This window comes from Lepidochelys kempii, chromosome 1 (assembly GCF_965140265.1).
Source record: "Lepidochelys kempii isolate rLepKem1 chromosome 1, rLepKem1.hap2, whole genome shotgun sequence".
NCBI classification, from domain to species: domain Eukaryota; kingdom Metazoa; phylum Chordata; order Testudines; family Cheloniidae; genus Lepidochelys; species Lepidochelys kempii.
This window is the reverse complement of record NC_133256.1, coordinates 238,632,348-238,655,991: the sequence shown is the minus strand read 5'-3', so window position 1 is coordinate 238,655,991 and position 23,644 is coordinate 238,632,348. Positions and strand designations below refer to the sequence as shown.

Here is a 23,644-nt window from a genome sequence, read left to right as displayed (position 1 = left end):
TGTGGGCTTTTTATTTATTTTTTTTAATAATAATAAAAAATATATATAGGCTCACTAATTATGTGTGTCCTAGAATTGCCTTACTGAGGAGCTCAACTGCTGAGAATGTGCCTGGATGAGTGGGATGGGGAGGGTGTTTCATAGAGGAGAGTGAACATAGACAAGCATAATGGTCAGAATGAAGGTTGTCTGGGGAAGTGTGATGAAAAATGATCAGATAGTGCAACCTTGGGCCTATATATCTAAGGACTTGAGGGAAGTCAGCATGTCTGATCTGATTATATCTCTGCTGCTTTCATTAGTGTAACAGCGTGACCTAAGTGGGCTAAAAATTACAGGTTGGGTGGAAGAAGTGACCTCTAAGGATAGGTGGTGGTCACTTGTTATGTAGTGGGGAGGAAAGGAATACAAAGGCTAGTGATCAGCACAGAGGACACAAAAGAACTTCCTTCAGTGGACACAACGCTTAAAGTACATACAACTTAATTTTACTTTACTCTCTAGTGACCTACTCATTTTATGTCTCTTGTCTAGATGGATCATCATTAAATACTAGACTATAAGCTGAGTGAAGCCAGAATCAAAATGACTAAGTACAAACTTGTTCTGTTAAGACACGGAGAAGGAGCCTGGAACAAAGAGAACCGCTTTTGCAGCTGGGTGGATCAGAAGCTGAGCAGCAATGGGATAAAGGAAGCTCGGAACTGTGGGAAACACCTCAAAGCGCTAGGTTTTCAATTTGACCAGGTGTTTACATCCATCCTAAGCCGTTCTATTCAGACTGCTTGGCTGGTGTTAGAAGAGATGGGGCAAGAATGGGTTCCCACCCAAAGTTCATGGCGTCTGAATGAACGCCACTACGGTGCACTGATAGGTCTCAACAGAGCAGAAATGGCTCTGAACCATGGTGAAGAGCAAGTGAAAATATGGAGAAGAAGCTATGATGTTACTCCACCTCCCATAACTGAATCTCATCCCTACTACAAAGAGATCTATGATGATCGCAGATATAAATGCTGTGATGTGTCGCAGGACAAACTCCCAATGGCTGAAAGCTTAAAAGAAGTTCTGGAGAGACTCCTTCCTTATTGGAATGAAAAGATAGCACCAGAACTGAAAAGCGGCAAAGTGATCCTTATATCTGCTCATGGAAACAGCACGAGGGCACTGCTCAAGCATCTGGAAGGTAAAGATCTTCACACTTTCTACTTTAGTGGTAACAGTACCCAGACTTCTGTTTGTTCAAAAAATTATCTTATATGCTGATCCAACCCTTTCTTGCATTAACTACATAGAGCCAGTTTTGCCACACCTGCAACAGTACACGGACCTTAATGGCAAGCAGCATTTGATCCCAATGATGGTTCCCTAACGTAATGTAAGAGCTTTAACAGCTGTGGTGTCGAAGGACAAAATAATAGGTTGGACTCTCGAACAAAAATCAGATGGGAGGAAGGCGGTGCCACACAATTAGTCTGCTTTACTTCTTCATCTTTTAAAAGATTAGATTTAACCAGTGTAAAAAAGATGAGAGTAACCAATCCAGCTTCAGTGGAGTTAATAGACACCAGTGTGACCAAGATCAGAATCTGGCCCTGTTTTTGTTTTTCCCCTCTGTTCCCTATTTTACTGTGATAATTGACACAAACAGATTTTATATTCTGTTTTTCTACTCACCATATCATTAAAGTGCCTGGCTAGAAGTGTGAGGGGAATACTTACCGGTTACTGTGATGTATATCTTCTTTTAAGAGTAAGTGCTCGTGAATACATTACTGATAAGTCAGTGTTGCATTGACATACTGTGTCAGGAAGATGCTTGTTAAAACATTCATCTATACATATATTATACTTTCCCAGTGAACAGCTAAACTTATATTCCTGGACCTTGCAAAGGTTTGCTGATTCCTTTAGGGGCTGAGGGGGTGTGAGTTGAGATAGACCAGGGCCAATTTTGGGATAGGCCTTTTTATACAGACATGAGTCCAAGTTAGGTCCTCCATAAATTAGCACAATCCACCTTCCAGTTGTTCAGTTATGAATGTAGGTCCTGGTCACAGTATGGCTTTTTTAACCATGATTTTGTAATCTGCTAGAGGTACAGTCCCCTCTGCTGGTTGCAAGTAGATAGAAGTGCTGTGTAACACTGGCTTGTATCATCAAACCCATGTTTGTGCATCTGCACCTACTGCACTGCCCACATCATTTTCTTTCTGGGACAGTCTGGGCAAGTATTGTCTCACCAAAGTTTGCAGAGAACATACACCTAGAGTGGTATCCAGAGAGCAGGCAGTGTGTTCTGGAATGGCCTACTTCCCAGGGCTGGGAAGAAGATTGCTAAACCAGTTATACTCGCATGGTATGTTTGCCTTGGGCCTACAAAAAAAGTGCACTGAATCAGTTACAGGAAAACAGCCATGTGCCAGCCAAGCCTACTGGCAAGGGCGAAACATGGCTTGCTGAGCACAGCTCCTGCATAACTTTTAACCATATTGTGTGTAGATACAAACCATGTTCAGAGCCAGCTATGTCAGACTAGCCCTACAGACTATATAATGAGTTTGTAACCAGAGTCTCTCCTGCACCGAGATCTGCTTGATGTAGGTGTGGAAGGAGAGTTATAGCTGGTTACAGCTCCCTGATTCTGAAGCTGCAGCTGTCCAATTCTCAGCATAAGTTAGAGTAGCCTATCGACTGATCTAAGCATAAATCAGCTGTGTATGGTCCCTAAGGAACCGTATGTAATACAGCAGAGAAATAACACAGCCGAGCAGAGTTGCATCCCTCTGACCACACCCTTTCTTTTCAGATTGAATACTCTATACTTGAGCAAAACTCCCATTGAAGTTAAACATGGCCATGGAGGAGGCCTTACCCTCTGAGGTGCTGACCCTTTCCTGGAAGGTGTTGAGCCCCTTGCTCCCACTGGCTGGAGTCCTGCCTGAGTAGATCCTGATTCTGCTGTCTCTTAAGTTGCAGATGAATTTGTGTGGCCCAACACTTTTGAGTGGCCACTGACTTTTTGGGTGACCCACTTGGGATATCTTGCACCTGACTCTTTTCAGAGGTTCCAGACACCTGCAGTTCCCATTAACTCAGCTGGAGTTGTGGGTTCGTGGCTTGTCTGAGAATCAGGCTCACGATGTCTGAACCTGGGTATTAAAAATCTGTGGCCACTTCTGAATGTTTTGGTTATATTGACTACTTTATCTTTTGAGACTACAGCTGAACATACCTTGATTTAAGCCAAGAGGCTTTGAACGGAAGTAAGTACTAACAGATTTTCCTTTCTTAGGTTAAGACAGGTAAAATAACACATGGTTAATCATTTCAGAGAAACTTTCAGCAAAAGATTTTACTAAGAGGTTTCACTGACTCCTTTCAAAAACATCTTTGAAACACAGCTGCTTCTAAATCCAGGCCAAGTAGTTCCTTGGACATGAACATTGCCCTCATTATGGTTAATTAAAACAAAGCTTGAAAGGCTTAGGCTTGCTAACCACATTACCCCAAAAAAAAAAAAAAAAGCTTTGGAGCAACAGACTTTCCTGGTTAACAAGGCTTTGATTGTGTGTTCTGTGCTAGGAATGGATTTAAGCAGGATGTGTTGAAATGCATGAAAGATCTGTTATGATTTCCATGGAAGATTGGTTTTTAAAAAACAAAAACAGCCAAGCAATTCTGCTGAAAACAATATTTAACACAGATTGGGATACACACACTCTGCGTGCATTTGGAGGTGAAATGAACCCCTGCAAAGAGAGATTATTAGTGTTTAAGTGGTACATAGTTCCTTGGCACAGGAGCGAATTTCACCCTAGTTACACTGTTTAAAAGCTCTCATTTCTACAGAATCAATTCTTCAATAACTACTTCAGACACAGTTTCATCCTCAGTGCAATTCTCCTGAAGTCAGTGAAGGGTAAATATGGCTCTGTGGTTTGTGTGATCCTGTCCATTAATGCAAAGTGGGATATAAAATTGTCCTCTTTAGGAGCACGTGCTGTTTGTGCCCTGTTCAGATGATCTGTGATGGTGGTAGATGTCTTTAGAACTACTTAAGGGAGATTTCCCGATGCTCAAAGTGCAGCGAGGTGTCTGGCTCCTATTGAATGTCAATAAGTCTTGGGTGTCCAACTTCTATTTATGTCTTTGAAAATTCCCTTAAGTTTCTTTTTCCCTCTCTGTTTTGTGCTTGCTGGTTGAAGCCTCTTGCAGCACCCTGGCTGCCTGTGACTCTGTATATCTACATTGTGTTTTTGAGAGGAGGAGGAGGAGGAAATAAAAATAGAAATTAATGAAAAGGACATACAACATGACCAGATAACATGTGTTTAGTTAAAGGCCAGAGGCGGTGAGGCTAAGATTTAGTAGCACTACAGCAATCTGACTTCAAAGGCTGGATTTCCTTCACTGCTTAAGTGTGAAGGTGGGGTGCACACAGGAGATCCTTTGTGGAAGTATTTAAGAGGAATCTGTTGCATTTTTCCTGATAACTGGGGCTTCAGACTTTGAGGACTTTCTATGAGAGCCCCACCATGGAAACGCTCCCAGGTGAAGTGCTTACTGTGAGTAGTCCTAAAGTATATTTTCAAGGGGACAACTTGCAGAGGGGCTTCTGGAAAAGAGACCCAGCTGTTAGCTTTGCTGTGCAAGCCTTACATAAGGAACCTTCTACATCCCTTCCCAGCCAACACTCTTTCCTCCCTGTGGGCCCAGAGAGTGCTCCTTCTGGATACAGGTACTGCAGGAGTAGCTGAGTTTCCCTTCCATGTGGATGAGAGGGGACAGCCACATACGCTTCTGGGAGGCACTGTTCTCTGCTTGGCTCCCCACTGAAATGCAGCCTCCTCTGGGGTAAAACCCAGTTGCTGTTTAACAGTGCTGTGCAGTCGTCAGGACAGGCAATGAAGAAAAAAATACTGTATCCTGTTGAAACTGCAGGCATGGCACAAAGCAGGCTGGGTTGCTCACCATCAGACTGGGCCAGGAAACTCAAGCTCTTGGGATGGGCTGTCAGCAGCAGAGGACAACAACTTACCAGAGTCTGAAGCAGTGCTTCTCAATTGGCAGGCAGGGAGTGTAGCACCTTCTTTTGTTTTCTTCTGTGCTCAGGACATTATGCTAATGGAGCTGAAATGTACATACAGGAAGGGCACATGTGCAGGGAATGATCTGTGTGTGAACCCTGGTGTGACCGAGTGCTGGAGGCTAACAAGTGAGCCAGCCCTCTGATCACTTGGGGTATGTCTACACAGCAAAGAAAAACCCAGGGCTGGCCCATGCCAGCCAACTCAGGCTTACTGGACTCGGGGACGGTTCCATTGCTGTGTAGACTTCTGGGCTCAGGCTGGAGCCTGGGCTCTAGGACTTGTCAGGGTGGGAGGGTCTCAGAGCTTGGGCTTCAGCCTAAACCCAGAAGTCTACACAGCAACGGAATAGCCTCGCAGCTTGAGCGCCATGAGCCTGCATTTGCTGGCATGGGCTAGTGGTGGATTTTTCTTTGCTGTGTAGCTGTACCCCTAGGCACCAATAAGTTCCTCTGGAGAAGGCTGATTGGGGAATGTGATTAATTAGCTGATCAGTCTGGGGACTGATGAACCAATTAACCATCAGCTGAGTGGGAGGTGGAGGGAGATATACGGAGTTCTCCTAACCCAGTCGCTCTGAGATTCCAAGGGAAGAGATCTGTTTCTCTAGCTCTATGGGAAAGGGTGAGAAACCACTGTAAAAACTTTCCTGCACAAGATTGTATTCAGGTTGGTGGTGAGAAAATAATGTGGAGGTGCTATGCACTGGAGAGTCTGAGTGGTTTCTGGGCAGCAGAGGGTGAGGACAGAGCATGCCTTCTTACACTTGTGTTGGCAATAAGTCTCATGGACTTATTTGGCTGGGGTGTCTTCTTTTCTGTACTGGAACTCTCAGGCTTGGCAATATTGCCAGATGCTAGCTGTGGATTGCTATGTTGGGCTGTGCTGTGTCAATGCTCTGGGTCCCTCCGTGGCTAGCTTGTAATTAATGTTGTTGTTAGTCAATGGCAGATTTCAGACTGCTTAAAGTTTGGCCTGCAGGAGGAAAATTTTATGGAGGCAGAATGTAGTTCTCTTAAACAGGATTTTTCCAGGACATTGGCTTAACGCCCCACCATGTTCTAGTACTATGATGGGTTCTTTGACCATCACACGTGGTCAAGGTATCAATGTCCCAGTCCATCTGAAAGATAGCACTGCCATCCCAGCACAATGACGGGACATGTCTTCCCTCCAAGCCTATACAAAAACAAATCTTCTGGGTGAGGGGAGTGAGACCTATTTCTGTTACTTCTGGGGGAATTCTGCACCACTGCACATGCACAGAATTTATGTCCTCTTCAGATTTCTTTGCTTCCCTGAAGAAAAATGACTTTCTGACAGAGAAGCCACAAGAGTGGTCATGTGACCCTTCCCAGCAGTATGTTTCGGGTGCCCAGGGAAACTGGCAGAGAAGTAAATCACTGTTGGGCAGGATTGGGGAAGACCTGGCTGTTGGCTCCTACGCTGCGCTGGGCTCAGCTGCTAGTCCCGGCTGGGCTGGGAAGGGTGGAACTTCTTCTTCCCCTGAATGGCATGCAGGGCTGTGTCAGACCAATGCCAGATTTCTCCTCTGGCTCTAGGAAGCTCTGCAAACTCTCTTCCTCCACCCCACCCCCCAAAGTTCCTACACCCATCACTCCTCAGCTGCAGTGGGAGGGATCCCTGTACAGGGAGCTGCTCCCCAATCCTCCAGACCCTTGTACCCAGGCCATCCTGACAAGCCTTACTCCCCCCTGACAAGCCCCACTTCCCCAGCATCTGGACCCTCCCCTCCCATCCAGACCCCCCCTGATGAGTTCTATCAACCCAACCCCTCCCACTGAACCCCAACCTCCTTCAGCTGGACCACCCTTCAAAGTCCCATTACAGTTGCACCCAGATCCCCTCCACACCCAGAGCCACCTGCACCTAGATTGCCCCACACAGAACCCTTTCAGCCCACAACTGGATCCTTCCACACTAAACCCCTCCAAACTTGTTTCCTGCCTTGCTGAGCCTGCCTGCTCACACCTGGTGCACCTGGCACAGAGGGGCAGGGCCCTGGGGTGTTTCTGGGGCAGGCCCGGTCCTTGTGCTGGGTTGGGTTTGGGTGCAGCCTCACTGCTGAGTCTGTGCCCTGGGAGTGGGGGCAAAGCTGCACAGTGATCTCCCACCTCTGTGCAGCCAGTGGCCTATGCTCCCCAATGCCATGCTGGAGCCTCCATGTTTATTTGACAAAATTTGCAGAATTTTAAAATCTCATGTGCAGCATTTTTAATTTTTTGGAACAGAATGCCCTCAGGAGTGTTCTATAACTTGCTACATTAATATAAATATGTCCTTCATTTTGCCTCCTCAATTTCACTAAAGCAATTTGCATACCATAAAGATTAGTGGCCAGACTCTGCTGTTATAACTATTTAAATCTAGACTTTTTAATGGAGTTCTCTGTGTAATGAGATCCAGGTCTGGCCCCCTACATACTGCCAACAGGAATAATACATTGAAGCCTCATTTAATAATCTAAACATCCTTGGTCAAATTCTGCACTAGCCATTAATGGGGTTGCAACTGTGTGAAGCTGTCAGGGAATTGGGTTAGTACTGTGCAAAATACCGTACATTCTCTCTGAAGAATCATGTCCCATAGATGCAGTTTGGGTGCAAGGACTGCTTAATTGGGGCAGATATTTGGTGTGCTTGTTATGTTTTGCTTTGCTGTGACCATAGAGATGGAAGGAAAGTCCATTGAACAGTAAGACAATGACCTCATAGTGGTTTTGAAATACGTAGGTTGCTTATTAAAAGCAGGTGAGACAAGCTGGACTGACTCTTGAAAATGAGTCACTTTTGGATGGCTGGAAATCCCGTGCAATCAATGCCCATCTAAAATATTTTCCTAAACAGAAATGTTTCAGAGCAGTAATTTGTATGAGTTACCCATTAAACAAAAGTTTATTCCAGTAGTGATTTCTGCTTATCCAGCAAGTGCTGTGTCCTTGTTCCCTTGCGGAGTGAACCTCAGATGCCCCAATTAGACAACCTTGTGCTGTCAGTGATGTAAACTTTGTAAAGGGTCTGGAGCAGAGGCTGGAATCTGGCTCCAAGTGTGTCCTTAAGCCTGCAGGGTGACGTGTACTGCAAGGGGGTAAATCTCTTATAGGAATAAACCTCAAACAAAGGTAGCATAAATTTGGTAGCATAAATAAATGTGCTTGGAAATTAGCTCTGATACAACATTGCAATAACTTTAGACCTTCTCGCTCCAAAGTGCTTTATGAAGTGGGGATCACTTACTTCACCTGCTCCTGAAATGGGTGCTGAAATGCTGCCATCACTGAGGTGGATGGTGGTGCCTGTTTAATAGCATACAAAACCATCACACAACACTATGGGACAGGAATTAGAGAATAGAATGCCCACTTGAAATTTCAGGAGGAATTTTAGGTAGGCAGAATGCAATTATCTAGGTTGGACTCTCCCCAAGACACAAGTGCTGTGCTGTAGGATTACAAGTAGGGATGTAAATACCATTTAAAAAGTTAACCGTTTAAGCGATAAATTTTTTAAAAAATGGTTAACTGATTAAAGGGCTGGCTGACGCTGCTTGGACTGGCTGGCGCGGGGGTTAACAGTTAAGGTGGGTTAACTGGTAAGACTAATGCTTACCAGTTAACATTTTACATCCCTAATTTGCAAGTGACCATGAGTAGGCAAAATCTTACTCTTAAGACTCCTGAAAGACCACACCCCCACTAACATTGTGCTGGGACACTGGCTTGGTATTAACTCTGAGGAATGAGTCCTACCTACTGAATCCTAAGTATTACTTCCTGCAGCACCTAGGTATTCTTGGAGGGCTGGTGTTCAACTGCTGACCTTATCTCACCCTGTTTAGATGGGGAGAGATGATGGGATCTCAACATGGACTGGTATGGATGCAGAAGTGCAGTAAAAGGTCACTTGGCTTGTGTTACTGTGTGTGAAGTAACTGGATAGCAGCTTTCCCTGACACTTATGCTAGTCAGAGTGGCATGTTTCCAGTGTCTTGATTTCTGTTCAGTGTCTTATCAGCCTGGCTGGCTGGAAGGCCTCTTGGATTTTAACTGTGCAGTTTTCAGCATTTAACTGAAATGGGTGCCCAATGTGCTTAATAAATATCTTACTTTCTGAGTAAAGGGTTCCCATGTGCAAATACTCTCATTGTGCTATAAGTAAGGCAGCAGCTGTGAAGCACCTCTCTTGGATTTCTTCCCCTTCTTCTCTCCTCAACCTTCACCTCTCACCTTTAGCTGTGATCTTGTCAGGTGGCAGCAGAATCTAAACCAGTGGTTCTCAAACTTTGATGTTCCCGGCCCACTTGAAAATTGCTGAGGGTCTCTGTGAACCACTTAATGATCTTTCCAAATGTTGTTTGTACTGTTCGCTAATTATTGTAAAGCACTTTGGATAAAAGCACTATATTAAAAAAAACCCTTAATATTTTTTTGTTCTACAATTAAAAGCACACCACTTATATTTTAATATCCATAGTCTTACCTTTCTAATGTGATGGGTGTGCCCTCTCTTCCCTGCCGCAGCAGGCCCCGAGCTGGGGCTGGGAAGGAGGGGGTCTCTCCCTGGCAGCCTCAGCCCTGGAGCTGGGGAAAGTTTGACTCTCTCTTTCTCTGGCCGCCGCAGCTCTGCATGTCCCAAATTCCACCCACCAACCCCTTATTTCCCCCAAGGCCACCACCTCACCTTTCATGTGTGTCTTCTCCAGGGTCCAGGCACCTAATTAATGGAGCCATGCCTGCGCGGCTCCACTAATTAGGTGGGTGGCCCTTCATTCTCTCGTGTGTGGCCACCCAGGCGCGCACATTAGAGGGAAAGGTCCGTGGACCACAGTTTGAGAATCACTGATCTAAAGAGTCTGGGCATTTTTTAGGCTGTGGAATAGACATGGCTTATGTTGGCAAAACTTGTGTAGCTCAGGGGTGTGAACATTCCACCTGCCTGAATGTTGCAAGTGACACTGACATAAGCGCTTGTGTGCACAGGGAGAGCTGCTCCTGTTGACAGCTTCTGCTGCTCGCCGGAGGCGGGCTTTTTATGTCAACGAGAGCTCCTGTCTGCATGGAGTGTCTTCACCAGATGCACTGCAGCTGTATCCGTACTGCTGCAGGACTGTACCTGTAGACATGGTCTTAGGTGGGAGATTTGTAGGGAACAAACCCAGACATTGCAGCAAGTGCTGTGGTGGCACTTTTCCTTTTGATCAGTACATAATGCTCCAGCATGGTACTGGTGGACACTCTAGTTGCAGAGAGGATACTGTGTTTTTTGTAAGAGGTATAAAATAGGGGTCCTGAGCACTTACTTGCAGTGGTGTTGGTTTTCACCTAACCCACCTTGTCTCTCTGAGCATTTATAGGCATTTAAGATCCCACATATTCTTTTGAAGAGTATTTAAAACAAATGTCCTGCCCAAATTCCGGTTTAGGCAAAGACATGCTGCCTATCTAAATTCCCCTTTGCTATGCTATGTGATTCTCAGCAGTCTGTGTTTTTCACCTCATAATGGCTGAATTTTAGAGGGGGACACGCAGCAATTCCTCACTTATAGACAAGGAGAATTTGGCCTTATATAAGGAAGTCAGTTAATCTGCACAGTTTACATCGGGGTGAATTTGGTTTATAGATCAGTGCTTAAGGATGCTTTAGGATGAGTGATTTTGTTGTTGTTGTTGAAATCCTTAGCATGACAAACGCAAAACCTTGACTACAAACCTCGTGTCCTACAGTCTTTATTTAAATGAAAAATATAGCAGCCCAGAGTTTCTGCATGGGAGTTCTAAAAGTTTATTGACGTAAGAGTATTCTCTCAGAATGGAATGGTCTCTCTGAGGTTCTTGGAGCTGTTGCTTAGAACTCGTCTGTTCTCAGCCAGTGTCCTACTGTCTTACACACTGACTTTGATCAGTTATAGGGTAGCAAGTAAAGCTGTGAGAAACTCGGTGCTTGCATTTTGCAAGGATTTATATGAACATCTCTCCAGCTGCATACATCCTCCTGAATTTTGGGTCTCTGTCATTTGCAACAATAGTCTTGCTTCAGTTCACACTGAAATCACAAACTTAGAGTATATCAGGGCACCATTATAAAAACAAATTAGATTTGCTCATGAGATCTGTGAACTTTACTTTTTGTTTTAGCTATTTTTTTTTTTTTTGTATTAAAGGAGCATACAGTTATGGAGCTATATACGTATCCTGTTAGGGTTAATCTGCTATCCTGTTCCCGTGGGCAAAGTGATTTTATTGTGTGACTGCTCTGAAAGTCTCTCAAACAATGGAGAGCTCTAAATGAAGTAAACGCTTTTTTATTAAAGCAATTGATAGTTCAAGTTGTGATCAGTGTTTTCCCTGCACTCATGGTAACAGTGCTGCTGTGAATGTCTTGACTCTTTATATGTTGGTCATTTCCTTCCACCTAATGTGAGAATCATTTTATACCCCTTGGTTCTGTGAGAGCTTTCTGTTTTCTTAGCTGCTCACCTGTACTTTGCCTCTTGTCCCTTTGTCTGTTTGGCATGTTAGTCTGTTTAGAAAGTTCGTTGTGTTTATTTTTTGAACTTGTATTGCTTCAGGCTACCTAGCTTTCCAATTACAATCTGCTTTCCTAAAGGGGATCCAAGACCTTATCAACCACTTACATTTCCTCCCCACAAAAAATCTGTGCAAGAGAGTGTGTGCAGACATGGGGCAAAATTTTCACAAGTATGTTCATGATTACATAGTCACATAGGAGCCAAAGGACATGTCTACACTTAAAGTTGGAGGTGCAAATTCCAGCTCTAAAAATAGCATAAAACAACTAGTCCCTCCAACTGCTCACCCCACTGTGGCTACGCTGGTTTTTAATGCGCTAGCTTGAGCAAAGCTAGCGTGGGTGTGTCTCCTGGAGCTGGAATTTACACCTTCCAGCTCAAGAGTGTCGACATACCCTAAGTCTCGTTGAAAGTCAAGGGGACTTAGGCTCCAAAATCACTCAGATGCTTTTGAAAATTTTACCCATTATGTAAAAACAACCCACAGTGACTCTCTGGCTACATTTAAATCCTGGTTTTCAGCTGTCTGTCTGGTGTGTGCAGGCCGGTGTGTGGGAAGTTGGACTGATTGAGGGTTTTTTTCTCGTAATTTTTGTGACCAGTCCAATACAGCTTTATTGTGTAGTCTGTCTCATAGAATCTCTATCCCCAAAATGCTTTAGAATTAAAGGTGGACTTCAATAAAAGTAGGAGAGAAATAACCACTTTTGTAGAGTCAACAAGGTGGAAAGAGGTGGGAAAACCGCTTCAGATGGCGGCAGCTGCAGAGAAGACTCGTCACCAGTTGTCTGTGGCGGTTAGCACAAACACATGGAGACAGAAATAAGGCTCCCTTTACTCTAGCAATTTTCTCGCTGTTGATCTGGCAGCAGTGGGAGCAGTCATGTAGGGTGGGCACAAGTGTTCTTACTACCATGTTGTCTAGGTCTGGCACAAAAATCTGCGCCTGGCCTACACTAAAGTTAGGATGACCCAGCTATGGTGCTCAGGGTGTGAAATCTCCACTCCCAAGGGATGTAGTTAAGTTGACCTAACCCCTGGTATAGACAACACTAGCTGGACAGAAGAATTCTTCCGTAGACCTAGCTACTGCCTCTCAGGGAGGTGGATTACCTATGCTGATGGGAGAATCCTCCCCTCGGCGTCGGTAGTGTCTACACTGAAGCACGGGAGTGGCGCTGGTGCAGCTCTGCTGCTGTGGCGTTTGAAGTGTAGACAAGCCCTGGTTCTGGTAGTGCTGTGGTGGAGTTGTGTCGGTACTAGGCCAAGGGTATGCCTACAGCTGCGCCGCTATCACACGTCACTGTGGATACCCGCAGTGCCGGCAGGAGGGGTTCTCCCATCAGGGTAGATAATCTGCTTCCCTGAGAGGCACTAGCCAGGTTGCTGGAAGAATCTTCTGTCAGCCTAGTGCTGTCTAGGGTAGAGTGGGGGGTGTGTGGTTAGGTCAGTTTAACTCCATCGCTCGGGGGCGTGGATTTTTCACAGCCATGGGAGATGTGTCTATGCCACTGTAAATTCCCGGTGTAGGCGCACCCTAATAGCGTGAGAACGAAGTCTTTCTTTGTAGACCAGGTTTATGAGAGAAGCTGGAGAATGCAGGGTTTGAAAAACAAGGGGGGCAATCTTGAATAGTCCCCTCAAAGGGACTGACAAGTTGATTGTGTAGTAGAGGTTGTTTGTTTCATACTGTAGTAGCGCCTTTGGGCACCAATTAAGGATCAGCGCCCTGCCCTGCTGTGCACTGTGCAGACATGCCGTGGGGAGCAGGGGAGGGGGAAGTCCCTGTTCCAAAGAGCCGCCTCTAAGAAAGATGTGTGTTTTTTGCAGGCAGATTCTCTTCCCTGCCTCACTTAAGTGGCCCAAAGGGGGAGAGAACTGATTTACTTTCCTCTGCTGGGAATTCCCCCATTGTGGGCTGACATCCTGTTCAGGTCAGCCAAAACTGCAAGCCACTGTGTTACTGCTCTGCCGAAGTTTGAGTGAACTTTGCTGCTGCTAAGTTGTGTGTCAGCTTCAGGACGCTGCCAGTCCAAACTTTGCCTTGCAGGTAACAATCAGTGAACCCCAGCTTCAGGGTGGATTTGATTTAAATCATGATTTAAATCACTACTCAGGAGGACTCTATTTAATCGTGGATTTCTACATAAAAGTGCATTCTTGTTGGTTGTTATAACCTTAATACTGTACACATTCTTCACAACTCAGATGGATGTAGGTTTCATTTTTAGAAGGTACACACTATACATTTTTAAAGTAATGGATTTTTGAAAACTTTTCAGATTAGTTTTACAGCTATATCAGAAAAGGAATGATTGTTTGGTTATTTCATTTACCAATGGTAATTGAAGCAAATCGTTCACCTCCCAGTGACTTCATAAATATCTCCAATTCAACAGGCAAATCATAGAATATCGGGGTTGAAAGGGACCTCAGGAGGTCATCTAGTTCAACATCCCTGCTCAAAGCAGGACCAGTCCCCAATTTTTGCCCCAGATCCCTAAATGGCCCCCTCAAGGTTTGAACTCACAACCCCGGGTTTAGCAGGCCAATGCTCGAACCACTGAGCTATCCCTAATATTTGGAGGATTTTCTTGCCATGCTGTATTAGGAGGAGAACATCACCAGACAGACATTTAAATTGTTTTAGTTTAACTAAAACAACAACATTATGTATTCAACAGCAAACATAATATTTTAACAAAACAAGCATATGAATTTTTGAAATTAAACATTCAAGTTTTTTAAAATCAGGTTTGTTTTAACTAAAATAGTTAAATCAATTTTTTTTTAAAAAAACAAAAATTAAATCGCCTTTGTCAGCCAAGTCAACATGAGAAACTTAAAATATTGGCTTCTGCAGCTAACTCCGTTGTCTTCATCTTCATTTTCCTGTTTGTTCATAATCTAGAAAAGAAAAACAAGCTTTCCTGCTTTTTCAGGTCCCAAAAGATTTCTCAGTTTGGAATGAATTAGTCCAAAGGCAGAAAATATTCTTTCTACACTGGCAAAAGAAGCTACTGCTCTTAAAAGTGAGATGATCACTTCAACAGTCTCGGAATCCAAGTGCTTAAGTGACTTCCACCAGTTCACTGGTGTGACTTTCTTTAAAACATCAGCAAACATCTGTTTCTTGAATGGTTCACCCTTAGCTCTGAAGTTTATTATAGTTGGCATTATGGAGGGATGATTGCTGGATGTCCATGTCCTAGCCAGCTCCTCTTCTTCAGCAGTTAAGGTTTGACCCTGGAACCGAGTATTGAGAATATTTTCAAGAAAATGAGCTGGAGATAGTGCTTGTCCCATTCATCTTTTTAATGCTTGTAATTTAACTCTCATTGCCGATTTCTCTTTTTAAGATCTCACTCAGTTCCTTCCAAATTTCACCAGCGTCAGCAATAAAACAGCTGTTTCCCTGCATTTTGTTCAATGCTACAGAAATAGGCTTCAGGGTACTCAGCATGTGTTCAACATTTCTCTTACGCCCAATGTTGAGAACTTTGGCTGTGACAGTGCCATCTGTTTTTTCATGATTTTGTTCACAAACTGTCGTCAGATTAGGCCAGTTCTTGATATAGTGCTCAAAACAGTCCACTACTGAGTTCCATTGCACGTCTTGTGGGAGAGTTAGTTTGGTTCCTCCCACTTTCTTCAGAGCAGCTGCTGCAAAGTGGGTGTTAGGGAAGTATTTTGCAATTTCAACAACATTAGCCGTTATTTCCGGAACACTGAAGTCTTTGGCTAGGAGGTGCATCAAATGAGCACTGCAACTGTATGTTGTTAGCTTGGGACACTCTTCACTCTCTCCTAAATAATTTCTTCTCATGTTGGATACATTTGCAGCATTGTCTGTGACCAAGCTGCGTGCTAGACATTTGAATTTTTTTTCACAGTTTGTTATAGTTTTTACTGGTACTTCTTGTAAGTATTCTGCTGTGTGTGCATTTCCTGATATATCAATTGTTTCCGTAAGGAAGACATTCCCTTCTTCTGTTGTCACACAAGCACATATAACAGGATGGACATTGTGGACATTGCTCCACCCATCAAGACTCAGGTTAACAATTTCACACTCCAGACCTTTTTGCACACTGCTCAATTTCTCTTTCATACACTTTATCCAGCAATTTGCCTGCAACATCTGCTCTGGGTGGACTGCATCCTGTCTTAATGACTGAACCATGTTAATGAAGTTTGGGTTCTCCATCATACGGAAAGGAGAGTTTGTTGCATAAACAAACAGGGCAATTTTTTCATCAATTACCTCTTTGTGTAATCTGCTGGTTCTCATCACAAATTTATTTATGGTTGTTTCTGGATGATGGAGGTTTTTTTTCTTTTTTGCTACAGGTGATATACTGTGGCTATGTGTGACATATGATGTGACTGAAACACTATCATTGGTAGATAACTCTGAAACTATAGAAAATGATGGTGATCTTGAAGGTGGAGAGTCTTCAGAATCCTGTATGTTGAGGATGGATTCTCCTAAACAAAATAAGTCAATGCGGTTGTTTAATTATTATTACCATACTGCTCATTTAGTATTACTCATTGCATTCACTGACAGTACTACTTTAAAGGTGAAATTGTAAAAGGAGGATCTGCCTATTTCAGTTACTTATTTTTTATCACAACTGCATCTAAAATGACAGTACCGTAGAGTAAAAACTATATTTTTTGCTCAAACATGAGAATTCAAGAGTAGTCCAGAGGGACGACAGGCAGTCCTTAAGAAAGAAGTCTGAAATAAAAAAGTTTACCAACCTGAAGATCCTGCATGTTCAGACATGTTCCTTTCCTCATCTTCAAGGCAGCTTCCTCCTGAGAAGGAACACTTCACATGATGTTTCATTTGGGCAACCAGGCCTTGCATTTTTTTGTTGCACTGTTTGCATTTTGTACACATGCCTGTCTTACTCACAGGTAGAGGAACTTCATTAAAATATTCCCAAAATTGGTTTCTCTTATGACCTGCTGTCATTATAGGTTTTTCCCTTCTAGTGAAAGAATGTTATGGTAGATCTCAAATCAATGAAGGCTACACTCAGAAAGACCTCAAGACTTTTGGAATATGCTGCTCAAACAGTTTCACTTTGGTTTCTGCTGCCTGTTCCTCCCTTCTCACATTTTATCTCCAGACTTTTTCTCCTTGTCCAGATCTATTCTGCCCCCAACCATCTTCTAGTCACTGAACTTTTTGAAACTTTGCACTTTTAGAGAGAGGTAAGGGATTGACTCTGTGTACACAAATTTTCAGAGGGACAATAGGGTTGAGGTCTGTTGTTTCTCACCTCTCTATTTATTTATTTTATTTAAAAACATTTTTGCTGTTAACAAGCATGTTATATCTGGAGATACAGATCCACAGTTTTGAGAATTGTAAAACTAAGCATCTCTAGTATCTTCGAGACTGAGCACTGAGTCCCATTGGGCTGATGGAAAGATTAACCTAAATAATCTATACAGAAGTCCCTGGAACCCCATAAGATTAGGTCCCTAATCCATGAACTATTGAAACTCATTTACAAACTTTTCTTAAACATTATATGAATATATTGTCTCATACTATAGAATTAGAATTGATAATCCCTATTCCACAATGAGATGTCTTTGAGCTATAATGTATCTTAATTAAAACTATCTTTAGATAGGTTTTTTTTTTTTTCCTCAAAGCATTTTATCCAGGTTGATTTTTTTTTTTTTTTTTTTATCCACCCTGCCTAGCTCCCAAGTTCCCCAAAGACGTCTCTCTGCAGTGTCCAGTCCCTCTTCCTGGACACTCACAAAAAGGTATTGTGTTTGCTGCCTCAAAAGAGGGCCCATCAGCCTGTCAGGTGAGCTGGAGACACGTACTTCACTTCAGTGTAACAGCACGGTGAGAGGGCTTTGTAAGAAAACAAGAATAAGTTAATAAACAAAGAACATAGGTTTCCGTGATTTCAAGTAAGACTGAAAGAGAGGAAAGGTTACAAACAACAAAACATGATTTCTAGTGACTTAAAGTTTACTTCAGCAAGTTACAGTCTTTGTCTAAGTAGGTTTCTCACCTATAGTCAGCTCCCAGAGACTTCAGTCCCTTTGGGTGAAGGTTCCACCTTTCTCACATTTCAAGGGCTCTGGCTCCTTGCGTCTCTTAGGTGACAGATGCCAAAATGGCTTTTCTGTTCCTCCTTCCGTTTCCCAACGGCCATTGTCTCTGTTTCCAGAGGCAGGCAGGCTTCCTGGAGAGACCGCATCCCCTGTTGTGATCATTCATTGGGAAATCTCTCCTATACTTGCTAGTTTTGATAGCTTTGCTTACCTTCTGTGTAAGTGTACTTCCATTGTTTCTGGCCTCACCTTGCTCAGTTTCCACTGGGGATGCAGGCAAAACACCATTTCTTTGTCTAGGGCAGACTTTTGCACTGTTTGCTGAACACACTTTAGGAACATGGTTCCAGTACACCTCTGTAATTCCTTATACACCGCCTGCACATAAATCACGCAATAATATTAATGCCCAGCTTTTTAGCAGTTTGCATATAACATCCCACACAGTGCGTCCAGCCTGATGTGAGTTATGGTATGGTGTGCACTTTGCCAGTTGGCACTGAGGGGCTCTCTGGGTCACAGAAGGGAAGTCCCCCAGTGTGTGTTTAGCTGGCTCCCATGCCACCCCTCCATATCATGCTCCAGCTGGCTGAGAGTCTCCTAGGAACTGTTGCCAACTGTCATAGGTTAGCGCTGACCTGCACTGGGGCTAGGGTTGAGCCAGGCAGATAATCAAGAAGCCATAATGGCCCCTGTGCCTCAACTCCTTGCTTAGCTGAACAGATCGCTGCCGCAGCAGAGAATGTGGACCAACGTCTTTGGAGATACTTGGGGGAAATCTCAAGGCAGGAGGTTGCCTTGTGCTGGGTTTAACTGTGTGGCATTTTTTGTTCTCTCTTTTTGCAGGCATCTCCGATGAGGATATAGTTAATGTTACCCTCCCCACTGGCATACCTGTGCTCCTTGAACTCGATGAGAATCTGCGCCCTCTTGGCCGTCACCAGTTTCTAGGCGATCAAGAGGCTATCCAAGCTGCCATCAGAAAAGTGGAAGATCAAGGGAAAGTCCAACCTGTTGAGAAGAAATAACGCTTCCAGATGCTGCCCCCACTCCTGTGTGTGTTTGTATGTGTGTGGTAATAAGTAGTGCTTTGTGAGTGTTAAATTGCACTTCGTGAGCTTGTTAATTTTAAATATTAATTAGGAGCGCTAGTTATGCGTTCAGTTAGTAGAGCAGCCTTTCACCTTTGGTGACTAGAATTCAAATCCCAGTGTGGGTTACAGGTGAAGAGGAGGTGGCTGATTTCATCCTAAGCAGTAGTAAGGGCACCATAAAATTGCAACAGAGTCTGCCACAAATCTTTGCTCAAGAAAGGCCCGAGCCAGCAATATGGTAGGGTATATTACAGGTCAGGATTAAGAAGTATTGGCAGAGCTCTGTGGGGAAAGCTTGCACTGCAGAACACCTGGCTCCCAGTAACATTTGAAGTTGCTCACTTTCACAAGCACTAAATACTTACTTTTTGCAAACTGGGAGCATTAGGTAGTAAAGTGCCAGTTAGATCTTTACTGGGAGACCTGTTAAGCCTGCCTGTGGCACTAGTGTATACATTACAGGCAGTTCTCTGTTCGTCTTATTGCAGTGACGCTGCTGTGGTTGAGAGTGCACTTTTGCTAGCAGCTCATTTTTGAAGTACAAAAAAGTATCTTGTGGCTTGACTCTTCCAAGGCTAGTTCTTGTTCCCGAAGAAGCGCAATCCTACTAATCACACAAGGGAGTGGGGTGTGCTTGGAAGAAGTAGTCTCCCTACCGTTCCCCCTTCACCTTGCTTTCAAAACCAGTTTTTAGGGCTAAATTCTGCTAGGTTGCACCAGTGATAGGTGAAGGATGGCCCAGTGGTTGGGGCACTGGCCCAGGATGAGGGAAACCAGGTTCAACTCCCTACTCTGTCACAGACTTTGTGTGACCTTGGACAAGTCACTTAGCCTCTCTGGGTATGTTGACACAGCTCACAGCAGCGAGCCTTCTGGGCCCACAGACAAGGGCTCATGCTAGTGCTCTAAAAATAGCTCTGTAGACAGCCCTTGGAAGGGGTGGCTTGGGCTCTGAAGACTTGGGAGAAGGGTTAGCGTGCTAGTGTGAGCCCCCCTAGATTGAGCCTGTCAGCCCAGGCTGGGAAGCTTTGTGTAAATGTACCCTTAGTGCCTCAGTTCCATCTGTGAAATGGGGCTCCCAGAGGGGAGACGGGCACCCCTGTGATAAAACCACCCATTGAAATGACACTCCTGCAACCAGGTTGTTCATGGGATACGTACACATGCATGAACACCCATGTAAACCTAGTGGGATTTCACTGATGTAATGCAGCAGACTTTAGCCCTCAAAACAAGGAGCACAAAGACGTTCGTGCATGAACAGAACTTCAGACTTGTCATGGACTTAGCCCTTAATTAGAACGAGTAACCCGGATAGGTTTCAAGCACTTAACAGCATCTACAGGCTTGATCCAACTCCCATTAGTCACTGATAACACTGACTTGACTTGAACAGGGCCTGATCCAAACCTTTGAAATTCCCCACTTCCACCACACTGTGGCACTCCAGATAAGGGCTAGAGAGTGGTCTCCACTGAACTGTTTACAAACATTTTTGCAAGTGAGATTACCACGGGGTTACCAAAATTAACTCCTTGCAGGAGCCAATACTGGAGAGATTGTAATGGTGAGAAGTGTGTGTATGTGCAGGGCTACTCCAGGAAATAAATACGGCTGTTTCGTTGTGTGATCCTGTAAACAGTAGAGAACATTAAAATTTACTTCCCAGTTCATTCCGGTGAACCTCTTATCACTATTACCTACTGCAGCGTGTGGTGTCTTAATTTCCTTTTTAAAAACCAAAAAACCCCAACTTTGTGCTTGGAGTTTTTTTTACAGGCACTCTTGTCAGGAAATTCCATGTTATGAGCCTTACTCTAGTTTCTCTTGTGCTGATGTAAAACCGTCGTAGCTTAAATCTGAATTCGTCCCAGTAACTGAACTCTTTCAGTGGTCCAAATTCCGCCCTCTGTTGCACATCGCCCCCACTGACTTCATTGGAAATTGCATGTGCCTATTTGAAGGCAGAATTTTGCCCTTCGTTTTTCAGTGCAGCCAAGCTGTGACTGCTGAGGGAACAACTGTGAATTCCCTGAGTGCAATGCCTGTAAAAATCTCACATGGAGCTGTTTGCAGTGAGTGGCTTGTTTTAATTGGATTTTTATAGGTTCAAGAAAATGACTGCCTCCTGGCGAATCGAGCAACCTTGCACTTCCTTAGCACTCTGACTTTCAGAGCATAGGAGTAGTTTGTGTCACTAAAGCTTGCTGATTGTAACAGACCATATTGCTCGGTATCTTTCCTTTACATGAATGGCATTTGGACGCCTAGGTTTTTTTGTTTGTTTCTATTACACTTGCAAAAGGGGGCTGGTTGCAGTCCCTTCTGTTTTTAAGATCGTTTCTCTTTCTAAAATATGAAGTCACAGTTTACAATAATCCTCAAATGTATTGTGCACTAGACGAGAACCTCTATGCAATCCCCTAGTCTTGTGACATTGATAAGCAACCTACAGCCTGATGTATGGTTTTTTTGTATATATTATCCATCTGTATATGGTGTTTGAGTCATAAATGATCTCCTCCTCCGCAGTAGCATCAGGACGTTGGCTGCCGATCAGTGAATGTTCACTGTCCAGAGCCTTACTGAAGAGCCCCGTCACTAACAGGGCTTTCTCTTTGGTGTGACACCTGACACTAGCGCTGGTCAAGACATTCATGAAGCAGCACTACCACTGACTTCAGCAGGAGTGGAGTCCCTCATCCATGTGCTTTGAGATGTACTTAGGGGTCTGAACATGGTGTGGGGGAGTGAAAAGAAATATGAGTAGAGAATAATTAGTATAGTTTTGCAAACAAGACTCTACCAGCATGCTGCCCTCCGCTATATACACAGAACTCCCATTGACCACCCGAGGATTCATGGACATGGAGCTGAGGCCAGAGCATGGCTCTTGGCTGTTTACCATACTGCAATGCCAAAGCAGTGCAACATAGGAATTTTTGAGAACTGGAGATGCTGCAGCTACAGTGTAATGCTCAGAATGCTGATAAATAAGCCAGACTGTGCGGGTGTTTCACATAACACAAGGGCAGGTCTAGATATCGGTGTCTCATGCTCTCCTGCAGAAGGAAAAGGAGCACTGATCTTAGGAACACCTGACCTTTAAATAGAAGGGTTAAGTGCTGAGTAAATGTTCAGAAGCCTTAGGTTCAGCAGCCAGCCAAGCGGGGCAAATCGAAAATGGTTTCAAATGGAACTGGTTTTTGGTTTTTTTTTTGGTTTTTTTTGTTTTGTTTTTTTTTTTTTGCAATGCTCTTAACTCAAGAGGCAGTGGTGTAGTGCAGCAGGAAGTTGGACTGCAGTTGTTTGGGCTGAGACTCCATTTGATGACAAAGCAGCTCGCCAAGGTTCAGTACCCATGCTCTTCAGCATTGCCAACGCAGGGAGCAACAGACCGAGACCTTGATCTTCTCCTGGGGGCTATAAAATGCCCCTCAATAGGGGGAAGAATTGGAGGCGCAAGCCAGGCGTTTCTGAGCACTTACCAGCACTGGTCTCTTGGCATCCTTTGTAACTATATCATTGACGCACAATGGGGGGTGGGGGGTGCATACTTGAGGACAGAAGCCAGCATTCATGGGGAAGGGGGCCTGATCTACAGGCACTGTTATCTTACAGCAACGGGATGGATGAGAAGCAGCCTAGTGACCCGTCCCAATCCATGGTTAGAAGATGCATTTTCCCTTGATCGAGCTTCAGAGCTCTGGAAATAATACAGCATTTCCACAGCTGATGATATAGGCATGGTTGGTTTGCTTATGTGTTTGGAATATGTGGTTTGTTGTGTGATCCTGTTGAGAACACTTGTAAATATTTACTTGTAGAGTTGGCAAATTCTTTAAAATTCAATAAACCATCTGAAATACAACTTTAAAATTGTTTGGCTTCACCTCTTTTTTTTTTGTTCCCCCTTATCCATTCTTCCCATAGATCTGAAACGATGGCTTTTCACATGTTGACTTTGGCTACGTCTACACTAGCACTTTTGTTGGTGTAACTTATGTCGCTCGGGGGTGTGAAAAAACCACCTTCCTGTGTGGCATAAGTTTCACCAACAGAAGTGCCAGTGTGGACAGTGCTATGCTGGTGGGAGGTGTTCTCCCCCTGACATAGCTACCGCTGCTCGTTGGGGGTGGTTTAATTTTGTTGACGGGAGAGTTCTCCTGTCAGCATAGAGTGGCTACATGGGAAATCTTATGGCGGTGCATCGGTACAGCTGTGCCACTGTAAGGTCTCTAGCATAGACCTGGCCTTCATCATCGCTGTGGCCTAGCACTTTCAATTTAAGAATGCCAAAGCGCTTATCAAACTCTTATTACATTTCAGTGATGTGTGATGAGCCACTTCTAGGGTAAAACATGGCTAGCATGTAAACAGTGCATGCATACTGTCCAACTTCTTAAATGAAAGGAAGTTGGGATGGGGGAGGATTGTGTATCCATTTCAAACTCTAGGGGAATTCAGATAACTAGAATTTGTGCCCAGTGTTGCCATCTTCTGTAATTTCTAGTCTTTCAATACTTGATGTTTTACTTAAAGCCTTGGCTGCTGGAGACAACCTGCCCCCAAATATCCTTTACCCCAAGTAGAGTGACCCCCCCCCCCCCACAGAAATTGAAGAAGCGTCCAACTCCATGGGGTCTGCTAGACACATGGCTGTTGCTATTGTTTTTACGTAGATGATACTCAGATATACCATGGTGAAGGGTGGCAGCATAAAACTCTAAGGTAGAAAACCCAGAAGGCAAAGAAAAGCCTCAATGTGATCTTTAAACAAAACCACAAAAACCCTCATGATTTTTAAACCAATTCCAT

General features: G+C 44.1%; 1 protein-coding gene across 7 annotated transcripts in view; it reads left to right on the top strand.

Annotated features, from left to right (window-relative positions):
- Positions 1-23,644, top strand: part of BPGM (bisphosphoglycerate mutase) — a 110,110-nt gene that overhangs the window by 6,563 nt on the left and 79,903 nt on the right. For 2 of the 7 annotated variants that reach the window (XM_073319511.1, XM_073319502.1), the window contains exons 2-4: positions 535-1,186; positions 17,367-17,432; positions 18,579-18,786. In XM_073319511.1, coding sequence (XP_073175612.1) covers positions 586-1,186; positions 17,367-17,432; positions 18,579-18,760 — 849 coding nt within the window. In that variant the 5' untranslated portion in view covers positions 535-585 and the 3' untranslated portion in view covers positions 18,761-18,786. Of the gene's footprint in view, positions 1-534; positions 1,187-17,366; positions 17,477-18,578; positions 22,706-23,644 lie in introns of those variants that run through there. The other 5 variants (XM_073319476.1, XM_073319484.1, XM_073319494.1 and 2 more) reach the window with 4 other exon arrangements.